General features: G+C 39.5%; 1 protein-coding gene across 1 annotated transcript; it reads right to left on the minus strand.

Annotated features, from left to right (window-relative positions):
- Nucleotides 1-4,158: 4,158 nt before the first annotated feature.
- LOC133870763 (uncharacterized) lies at nucleotides 4,159-9,667 on the minus strand. Its single transcript, XM_062307971.1, has 4 exons — nucleotides 9,476-9,667; nucleotides 9,059-9,370; nucleotides 8,148-8,278; nucleotides 4,159-5,313 (listed from the first exon to the last, which is right to left on the minus strand). Exons 2-4 carry the CDS (start codon nucleotides 9,287-9,289, stop codon nucleotides 4,521-4,523), a joined length of 1,155 nt encoding a protein of 384 aa, XP_062163955.1. The 5' UTR covers nucleotides 9,290-9,370; nucleotides 9,476-9,667; the 3' UTR covers nucleotides 4,159-4,520.
- Nucleotides 9,668-11,722: the final 2,055 nt, after the last annotated feature.

Genomic DNA, 11,722 nt, shown 5'->3' on the forward strand with positions numbered 1-11,722 from the left:
ATATCATTTTAGTTTAACACAAATTTCCATGCATTTTAAAGACGAGGCATCATGTTCTTTTCTTGAAATATAACGGGAGAGTTTTCTTCTGAAAACTAAAAACTAGTCTAATATAGTTATTGCTTTATGAAATAATTTGCATAATGAATATTGAAAACCATACTAACATACAATACTAGCTGTTCTAAAATGCCTTGCATAGTAAATACTGAAAAATCTGTATTAATATATATATTTTTTGATAGGTAAACAAATTGAATTAAAAAAGCGTAAAGGCGCCCCTAAGCATACAGGAAGTATACAAAAAGGACACCAAAACAAAAGAAAAACAAAAAAGCAAAAGAAGAGCACCCGAAAAACCCAAAAACAGAAGAAAAGTTACATCAAAACCCCAGCTTCTTACCTCTAACCCGACTGGAACCCACACCCCTAGCATCGAAATTAATCGAGCATTCTAAATTCTTGACCTCTTTTTTCCCATTTTTCTTATTTAACTTCTTGTCCTTCTTAGGAGGGGAATCAGAGTCATAGCATTGATTCTCAGTCCAAGTCAAGAAGTCCAAAAAATCCTTCTCATCAGTTCCCAAGAACGAAATCCCCATCGTGCGAAAACACGAACTGGCATGCTGCACAACCCTGGGGTAAACCACATCTCTTTCCTCCTGACCGGCCCCCCTTTGAAGATTCTCCCACCTCAAAGACTTCAGAAGACACAAACTGGGTACACCCATACATAGAGGAGAACGGCCTTGGCCACGGAGGAAACACAACCCACTGAAAAAGAGGAGCCGAGACCCCACGAGAACCTCCAAACTTCCCAAGATGAGGATCCCCACCAATAATCCTTACCCAGGCAGGGGCATCCGAATGCACCACTGCCTGTCGAAGGAGAGAATCTGAAGGAGAACCACATTCAACGTTGCCTACCGAATGACGCCCAGACTCTGCAAGCCCAGCACCGCCAGACGAGACACCATGCTTTCCAACCTGATAGTCCTCAAAACCCGACCTCACCAAGACAGAGTCAGACCGCACCCTAGAAGGATAGGTAGCCGGATCCGCCCAAAAACCCAAATCCGTTGCCGGAGAAGGGGGAAAACCAAACAGATCATAGGCTTGAGTCCGGCAAGAAAAACCCGAAAACACCTGGGAGCAACTCAACTCCCCCCCGAACAAAGACTCCGTACCTGTAACAGTCCCAGTGTCAGCCGCCGACGTGGGCTCCGACCTAGAGGAGCCCCCAACAAAGGCCGATGAAGCTGGACTCGCACCCTCTTTGGCTCCCAATGCTGTAACCTCCGAACTCCCAGGAGGAAACCGATTCAAAATCAACCCAGAATATCCCTCCGATGTCGTCTCCGGCGAGGAAGGCGGCGGACAGGAAACTTTAGGTTTCCGCTTGAGACGGGCCACGCGAAAACCTAAGGGTTTTCGAAGCAGCCCCGACCCGACAAAACGGGTCAGAACTCTCCACACAGCCTGGCCCAACGGCAAATAAAAAGCGTGCCCCGACTTACGCCACGTCCGCAATCTCGAATTTTCAAAATTCAAACGAGGATGCTTTCCCTGTGGACGTACAATCTGGTCTTTGTCCAGCAGCTCAAGCATGTGAGACTCCATTGAGAAACAATCCATCGCCGGAAGCAGATCAAAATCGCAAGGTGTCGCCACCGAAGCCCTTATCCAGGAATGACCATCACCCACTATGGCCATCGTCTTCGCAGCAGAGGTTGAACCCGATCTCAACACTTCCGCGAAAGAAGGCCCCGTCCACTTTGGAGCCAAGCCCAAAGTCGGCCAAACATCTTTCACAGTCTTCTTCTCCGACGAAGATGAAGAACCAAACCCGCAACCCTCCGAGACAGAGAAAAATTCTACAATCTTTCTTAGCTCGTCAGAAAATTTAAGCCATCCCCATCCTTCATGGCCCTCTAGGATAAAAATAGACCCTTTCCGACCGCCCAACCCGAACGTTGTTGCCTCTAAGTAATTCCCAGCTTTATTCCCACCTCTCCGAGCTATTAGAACCTTCGAACCTTCTCTAAACGATTTAACAAAATCTTGCTCTGCCGGGATACCCAACAACCCATCCAACGTGGACACAAGTCACTCGGAGCTCTACGAACTCAAGATGACGACACCCAGGAAATTTCTCCTCTTCTCCTCCACCCTCAATGTCGACGCCCCACCCAAGACCGAGAAGGTGAAGGACTTCGACTCCACTATGAAACTCTTATCCATCTGCGACACACCCGAAACTAAGCCGACCCACCCAACAAACTACATCGCCGAACAAAGGACCACTCAACGAAACAGAAGACCAAAAATCACAAAATTAGAGGACCAAGAAGGAGGCTAAGAGCGAAAAAGAAAGCGGGAGGACGGAGTAGTCTGTATTAATATAAAATACCGTATTTTTTGAACTAATTTGCATAATAAATACAAAAAACCGATCAATCATAAAATACTTTTTCTAGATTCTTACATGCGTTAAAATGCTGAAAGTGTTTCTAACTTAAAATGCTCTCTGCACTGCAACTTTGACTATGTTGACATGTGTGACACAATCTAATGAAAAACATTCTTACTCGGGGTTGTATCTGATCATGACTGTGCTAGCAATTAGTATCATGGGTAACAATAAACTAACTAGAGAAAACACATCCTCACCTGACTTCAACTATGTTGGTGCTAAAGTGGCACACAATTGTGACTATGCTGACGTCATGGGTGGCATACAGGCCTAACATTGCTAACGTGAGTGATGACACCAACCATAAGTATGTTAACATCATGAGTGGTGCAACTAAGGACAATATCTCTTTCTTTCTAGCTATTATGTTCCTTACCACGCTACTAGACTTATATGCCACTAAATCCTCTCATAAGAACTTTTCCAACATTTTTCCTAAGATTTCTCCTCCTTGAACAATCATAAGGTTCTATTGGAAATGGATGTCCTGCACAGATAAATTTATTAATACGAACAAGACCAAATTGGGGAGATACTTCCTTACTTGACCAATGATTATGCTGACGTCACGTGTGGCACAATCACGACTATATTGATGTCATTAGCGACATGACAATGCTGGTGTTACTGGTAACACCAACCATGACTATGGTGATGTCCTGGGTGGCGCACACAAGAGAAAGGGAATCTTATTTGGTCTAACATTTTTTTTGATAATTGTTATGAATATTCTTTTCTTAAACACTTTTTTTTATAAAAGTATGTCCTAGACTGAACTGAGGAGACATTTTCCTTGCCCAATTTGTGATTGTGCTGACGTCATGGGTCCTGTGACTATGCCAATGTCATGTGTGGCACAACCACGACTATGCTGACATCATGGATGTCACATAAACTTGATTATGTTGATCTCAGTTGTGACATCAACTATGACTGACGATATCAAGGGTGGCACACCCAAGGAAATGAATCTTATTTTGTCTAGTTTCTTACTAATTTTTTTTTTCATAAAAGCTCTCCTAAATAATCTTCTAAATATCTAGTCAAATATTTTCTAAAAATCAAGAAATTCTGATAAATGGTTCATGCATAAAAATGCTACTAAAAACTGGGGCTCATACCACGTTGAACAAAATGCACATTTTCTTTAATATGAAAAATACTCATGCATGTTGCATCACTCATAACATAGTAACGTACAACTACATCTCTTGTCAACGTTTATGTAGATTAGTCATGCAATAAAACTTCAACAGCCTTCGAGAAGTGTTTGCTTACCTAGTTAGCTTAAGTGCCCTAGTCGCTATCCTTCCATAGCGTCTCGTTCGTCCACCTCCCTCATCTTGAGGGGGTGAGGGGTTGTCAACTCACCCTCAAATTCGTTATAAGGCGGCTGGTTACCCCAAAAACAATTGATGGGATGGTCAGACCATCTAAAAGTGCCTCCTTTTTTTCTTCTTCTTCTTCTTCTTATATATATATATATATATATATATATATATATATATATATTTTAACTCTTTTCTCCTGTTCTTGCTGACATGGTTTATTCCTCGCCGTTTATTATAAACGAACTGGAATAAGAGATCTGGTGCCGATTATCTGAGGCGGCAATACCCCAAACAATAACTGTAGCAATCTCCAGTTCTAAGTGAATATAACAACAAAAGTGCAAGATCAAAAAATAAATAAATAAGCAAATTTTCCATAAATTGGAGACCTAAAAATCTAATATACATTCCATGAAAGGCACCGTAATGCATACATACAAGTTCCTCTAGCAAAAACCTTTCATCCCCCATCCAAACCATCCACGTATCAGCTGCTTCTTTCATCCCCATCCTTTGCTCTTTATGTTCGCTTCCTTAGTATATATGTAAAATCTTCTCCAGAAAACAGAAAATCGACATTGCATTTGATCAATGAACTCCCTTGTTTAACCGTTCCTATTTTATCTCTCTATTTACCCATTATGAGCGCAATAGATGGCCTCAGACAAAAAAAAATGATCAAGATGGATACCCAAATTAAGTTATATCAACATGAACTAATCAAGTGCGGCTTTGTTTCTTCGAGGCGGTATCGGCTTCGGCAAGCCATCAAAGATTGGTTTTGCAATGGCTGCATTCGAAAGGGCCTGTAAATCTGGCTTCAAACTCCACCTTGTAGAAGTCCAGATGGATGAAGAACCACTGTTCTCCTGATCCTGCAAACTTGATGTGCTTGACGACTTCCTCACCCCAGAAAAGCTATCTGCCGTGATAGAATCCCCCAGAACAATTGGTATTGGGTTCAACCCACCTGTTTCCGCATCACTTATTCGGCTTGCTGCTTTAGATCTCAAGGCTAAGCCCTTTCCCGTTATTGCCACAAACCCACCACTGTTGCTGTTGTCTTCCAATAACCTTTCTGGCGTGCGACAAGTGAAGTCAGCTTCTGACTTCTGACGCCTTCTGTGCAGTTTCTCACTCCGTTTATCAGAGTCACCATTCCGAGCTTCTGCAACTGGCATGATGTCAACTAGTTCACCATTCTCATCCAACAATGAATTAACTAAGCTTTTAGATTTTCGGTGATGGCTCAAATGTGGATTTGAAGGTGGTGAGGTGCTGAAGAAAGGCCCATCTTCTAGATAATGAGAACCTCCTCCTCTGTAGACTGCCATTTCAAAACCTTCATGTGTAGTTTTCTGCTCTGTTGGTTTGAGTCCATAGTAACCTTGTAAAGAGCACATGGCGGGAGAGACCCTCTGCTGGGGAGACTTAACTCTGAGGGACTGAAATGATTCAAAAAAATCACTGCGCACATGCCGGGGTGGGGTCTGGTCAGAACTGCTCTGTCTGCAAAATTGTCAACATGGTAAGCAACCAAAACGCTCACATATGAAAAGTACCCCATAAATCTTACTCTGAAATATGAAAAAGAGTAACTGATTATGAAATGTTAAGAAATATTGAAAAGTGGTACATATTTTGGAGGGAATGAACCATAAAACTATCACATGTGATATATCATATAATACATCAGTATTCATTAGAAACAAATGCCAAATATGTTATATATTATACCACTCAGAAGGATTCTGTTTGAAGCAAAATCACGTAAAAAATAATTTCCTTGAAGTACATGGATTTTATGTTTGAGGCTGTGGCCCTCAAAAAGGAAGCATCATCTGGAATTGAAGTAGGACAGAAGCTGTAGTGGCCTGTGCTACCAAATCTGATGCAAGATCTTTAGAAATTCAAAACTAGATTAACTTAAATGATAAGTACTTAAAGGTTTATTAGATGTGGTTTGATGATTAAGGGATTTAGAGATGATTAGGTATTAAAAAGATTGAATCTTGACAGAGTTTTGAGACTTTTGGTATTTAACCAATGAGTCGACAGAGAAAAAGAAAAGATAAAGCTTAAACAAGCATACCTAGGTTTTCTAAGCAATAAAACTTAGGAAGGAGAAGGCAATCACACCCTCAAAGTTTTTAACAAGCTACTGGAATTTTAGTGCACTCGGTCTACGAATCTGACACTTGAAAGCGTTTAGATAGGCTATTCCAATTCTTTTCCTACAAGTACTAGGATTCTTGAGCGAACTCTCTAACCAATTCAAGAACTACTAAAACAAACAGAAAAACAGATTCAAAACATGGAATATGATTCATGGGCCTCTGGTACAACCTGTTCCAGCAAATCCAGAACTTGTAAGATTATCCTTACGACGGTAAAACTAAATTAAAACAGAACCAACGGCTTTGTAATGCAAATAAACATAAAAGTAAGACTCAAACTAAACAGAGTAATACTTTGTATGATTCCAACTAGGCTCCACTGGAATAAACACCATAATTGAAAAAGATTCTGCCCTTTAGGTTTGCTCTTCTGCGAGCTTCTTGCTGCTTGCATCAGGAACAAGGGATGATGACAATTAAACTCACCACAGATTAGAAAAGTACACACAAAATGCTTTGAAAATACATTTTTTTAGTAGTACTTCAAGGGAAAAAAAGGCTGCTCGTCCCATCAGGTCCCCTTGGCCTGCTCCTTCACTAGCAATAATGTCATTTCAGAATTGAATTGTAGAACATCTTAATCATGTTGATCTTTCCGTCAAAATTTGACCTATAATTGCCTCTGAAACCCACTTTTCAAGGCAAAAACATATCCTAGGCATCCTACCATCAAGCAGGACATCAGTCTGTTTTAAGGGCTATAAGATCCCATTCCCTACCCTCCCTTCACCTTAAGATTAAAAAAATAAAATAAAAATTAGGGTGGTGGGGGGGGGGGGGGGGGGGAGAGGAGGGAAAGCCATCGAAAAAATGAAGTGATTTTGAGGCCACCTTCAGCACTATCACACTCCCACCACACATTACAACATTGATCTGAAAAGCATCGCCAACAGCACCACCGTGATAACTGCTGGCAACATAGCATCATCATTGCACCACCACTCTAATACCAGTCCACCTACCAACATGCTACTGCTGCATCCCGTACCCCAGTATCACAATTACTAACAAGAACCCCCAAAGTTACATGCAGCACCAATTCAAACACCTCTACCCTACAACTACACAACCATCAATTGTACACTCTTATGTAGCATTGCGAAGTAGCACCACAACAATGCCATCTTCTGCATGTTGACCTTTTCTATTTCTATTCAAATTGGGAAAAGGGAGATTACAAGAGGGGATCTTTGCCCCTCCTAATTCGAATAGAGCAGAGAAGGGGGGATTAGTGGGAATGCTTCTAAACACAAGGTGGGAAGTGGCCAATTTTGCTACTTGGTGTGCACAGAAATCTGCTCATTTGTACGATTTAAAAGCAGTCCATTCCTTCATGGGGAGTAGCTGCTGGCGGAGGTCTGAACTGATGGGGGCTGAGGACCATTCCTCAAAGAGATGAGGGTCTTTGATGGCAATGATGGTGAGCAGTGAATCACCTTCAATCTGAAGGGAAGAACAGCCATGGGAGGAGGCCAGGCTGGCTGCCAAGAGTGCAGCATGTGCTTCTCCAAGATTGGCTTCCATAGGGGGAAGTTTTTGAGTGTTAAGTGTTAACAGTAAGGAAGTTGCCATTGTGGTCCCTGAGAGTAGCAGCTGCTATGGCAAAGGAGGGTCTGATGGCAACATTGAAATTAACCTCAAGAGAGCCCCGCAGGGTGGGGGGGAGCCATTCAGCAGACATGGGGGTCTGGTTGGGTCTCGTCATGTATTAACTTATTCCTTGCAAGCCGAATCTGATCTAGTATAACTAGAGCGAAGTTGAAGGATGCAAAGTTTTCCTAAATATCCTCTCTTATACTGGACACTTTAAAAAAAGAGAGAGAGATTATTGGCGCTATGCAAACCAATATCTTTACCAGAAGATCTTGCTTCATTTCCTTTAGATAGTAAAAGAAAGAATTAATGGTCGCTCTTTCCTATTCATCAAAAGAGAGGCCATTAATTATTAATTTTACAAACTAAAGGAAATGAAGCAATGTCCTATTAAGTGACACAAGAAAAGAAAAGGTCAGGGGTAAGCATAAACCCAGATACATTTATCACAATGAAAAATAAATAACCGAATGATCAAAACTAGTAGAACATATCATGGTATAGAAGTTCAGATGAGGTTCATAAGTAACTTAATGAAAGTACAGAATGGAACACTGAGTGTAACTTAAGTACCCGGGAGTGCTGGAACCATTTGATAAACAAGGAGATGGAGGGTGCCTTCCGGGTAGTGGAATCTGGAGAGACTTGAGAGCAAACATTTGACGATCTGTAACCAAACCATTCATCTTTTTGATGTCGGCCACCTATTAAATACCACAGAAAAGAAAAATCACCACAAGGTTTAAATATATCAAAACAAAACCGTCAGTATCAAATTGAGAAACAGGAGTAAACAGTACATTCACAACATAATAACCACCGAAAAGTTCTAACATCAAACTCCAAGATTAAAAAAAGAAAATGCTAAGAAATAAGGAGTTCGAAACTGCAGCCAAGTTCAAAACAGCAATTGACTATATTGGTGCTAGCGTAGTGTGAGAAAAGTGATTGATTGTCCCATAAATTTACTCCAATTTCCTGCTCAGTGAACAGATACAACCCATAACCCACGATGATTAAAATGCTTGAGTTTTCCATGCATAAGATACGAAGCTACACACTAAAGAAGAAAAGCAACTTAAAGAAAAGAGGAAAGAGAAGACATATTGCATTAAGACTGTTTTGATTGTTCCTGTTCATACTCCCCGTGTATTAAGGGCGTCTGACGCTTTTTAATAAAACATTTCTTACTTATAAAAAAAAAAAAAAAAAAGCTCCATATCTATAAAACATTTAAAAGAAAAAAAGGAGGGGGAAAAAAATCCCTCCAAAAAGTTCCTATCTTCAATTGAGTTGGTCCTTTTTTCCTGAGTCAAAATCCTCAAGATAGTGTCGAAGGCAACGAAAAAATTCAAAGACTCGTAATGCCATGAATCAGAATTACAAGAAATACACAAGTCAAAATCAACATTAGACAAATAATAATCACCAATTCACCATCGATGAAACACTTGACAAACAAAAACAATCAATAAAAAGCATACCTCGACGCCGTATTTGATGGCAATGCCGGCAAGAGTGTCCATCTTGGAAACTGGGTGTTGGATGCAACCAACTGCACCACCGGACGAACGCGCAGACGGAGGCGACGAGATCGGCAAAGACTCTCTATCTCTATCTCTATCTCTATGATCTACATCTTCCTTATCATACCAAGCACAATTGTTGTGATTATAATTCCCATTCCGCCTCTCCCTCCTTCCCATCTGCTGCATCGATCCCAATGCAAACTCAATCTCCCAAACACTCCTAACCTCTCTCCTTCCTACATCATCGCATCCTGATTGACACCAGACCTAATATATTTTGGATTGACGTGAGGCAAATTTGCGATGGAATTGATTGTAGAATTAAATTCGGAACAACAAACAAAAGGAAATTAAAAAAAGAAAAAAGAAAACCTAGATCGGTGTGTCAACGCGGTGACGGAGAGATCCTTCTTCTCGATCGTCGACGCGAAGTTGCTTCCAAATTCGGGAATGGAAGGAAAATCGATGCGTTCTCTCTCTCTCTCTCTCTCAAAGGAAGCCTTCAATTTTTCTTTTTCTCTTCTTTTTTTACAGAGAAAAAGGAGGCCTTCAATTAAGTGTACCAAATCTAAAATATTCAGTATTTATAGCTTAATTTGGATTGATCTAGTTTAAAAAAAAAAAATAAAAAAAAATAAAAAAAAATTGTTTAATCTTCAACCTACGAAACACGTGTTATCGTGGGAAAGCTGCCACTTAGCTTTTTCTTTATAGAGTTTGGTTTGACGCCATTGCCAAAAAGAAGAACGAGGCCTAAGAGAATTAAACCCCCGAGATCAGTGCCGAGATTGACTTGGCTTGGCATATTAAAGCCGCCGTTTTCTTTCACATACCGGCACCGGGTGCAATTACCCTCTACAGAGAGGGTAGGTACGAATATTCAGACTGTTTGAGCTAGGCCTACTTGTCCAGATAGATTAACTTTTATTGCATGTAATATTGACAATTAATTATACCGATTCAAATCATTTTTCAACTAGTTTAATTAGGTATAATTTTTTTTATTTAAATAAAAAAAAATTGATGCAATATAAAAAATAAAAAATATTTTAAAATTAATTTTTCTTTTTAGAAAATAAAGATAAGAGAGGAGGTGACTCAGGGGAGGAGAGGATAGGGGAAGGTGGTTACTGGCTGCTTAGGAAAAAAAAAAAAAAAAACAAATTATTCTATTTCGAACGTAGTACGACTTTTATAGAGTAGGTTAGCCTAGCTTTTAGGTGTCTATACTAGTTATTTTATATTTTATTCATATAAAAAAAAGGAAATTTTTTTTTTTGCTCCCACGCTATACTGCCACGACTGCTCTGCATCATTGTTATTATTTAATAAAATAGTTGTGCGTTCATTCCTCTACAGGGAGAGGGAGAGAGAGTCGTGGTTAGTCAAATTATGAAGTTAATGCTTGATTTTGACCAGCAAGCTGACCACGAGCTGTACGGCATTTGTTAATGAGAAATGACGTTTTTATATTTTTTAATATATTTTTTTACATCTTACTTTTATATTTATATTAAATCTCACGATTTCAACGATGAAATTAAAACTTGGTTATATATATATATCATTTCTCTTTATTAATTGCCTAATTGAAAAATAACTCATCTACTTTCTATCGAGTTTGATTGAATTTTATATTTTATTTTCCAAACTTCATTTATTTTCTAATGAATAATCATGTGTGTGTGACTTTACCGGTTTGTAAATAGGAGGTGCTTACAATTCCCAATATTTACTTTTTGCCCGAAACTTCCATTATTCGTATTTCAGGCCCCTTCCTACAATTTGCAGGGATATCTTACTGTATTCTTAAGATTTTTGGGCCCCATGATTGCATTGTGGCAATTTTAATTTTAGGAGAAACTTTACAAAACTTTACCTGAAATTTCACTCGACTTGAAACTATTTTCAAAGCTTAAAAACTCTCAATTTCATCTCTCAATCTTTGAATTTGTTACAATCTCTCACATCTGTTAAGGTATAACGTTAAATCAAACGGCAAATTAGAAGTTCGAAGGACGAATTTAAGAGTTTTTGAAGTTATTTCAAAACGAGTGGAAGTTCATGAGACTTTGTAAAATTTTTCCTTAATTTTATATATTTATTATATGACCGGAAAAGGGAGAGGGGAAATAGAGTTTTTGAAAGAAGATCGACCTGTCAAAGATCAAACTCATCTTTTTTCCAATTCAAAATATAACTAACTTAATGAAATGTAATTCTCAACCGATTAAGCCACACTTTAAGGGTATTATAATTATTTTTTGAAGGCTTAGGTGGAAATGAAGCTACAGCCTAAGAACAGGATAGAGATTATTATACTATCTACTAGCAGCCATCCCATTGGTTAGAACCTCCCCTAGCTTCCTCTAAACCTATCTACTATAGAAAGGAGGGCGCTCGTAGATTCTGCAGTCACCTTATTCCACTACCAGGAAAAGAAGTAGCTTTCGTTCCTTCTTGTGCTTGTAGTGGAATAAGGCTAGCCGTAGTTGGAATAGCTATTGGACTACTACCAGACGAGAAGCAACAACCATTGATCTTCCGTCCTCTTCTACAGTTTTGTAGGCCTTGTCGTTAGCGTACTATCTACATCCTTTAAATTTATCAAAATATAAG

Source organism: Alnus glutinosa, chromosome 1 (assembly GCF_958979055.1).
Source record: "Alnus glutinosa chromosome 1, dhAlnGlut1.1, whole genome shotgun sequence".
NCBI lineage: Eukaryota > Viridiplantae > Streptophyta > Magnoliopsida > Fagales > Betulaceae > Alnus > Alnus glutinosa.

Coding starts and splice junctions, on each gene's coding strand:
- LOC133870763 (XM_062307971.1), bottom strand. CDS start 9,289: ATGCAGCAGATGGGAAGGAGGGAGAGGCGGAATGGGAATTATAATCAC. Junction 8,279..9,058: donor CCATCAAATACGGCGTCGAG/GTATGCTTTTTA, acceptor GGTATTTAATAG/GTGGCCGACATCAAAAAGAT. Junction 5,314..8,147: donor AATGGTTCCAGCACTCCCGG/GTACTTAAGTTA, acceptor ACAATTTTGCAG/ACAGAGCAGTTCTGACCAGA.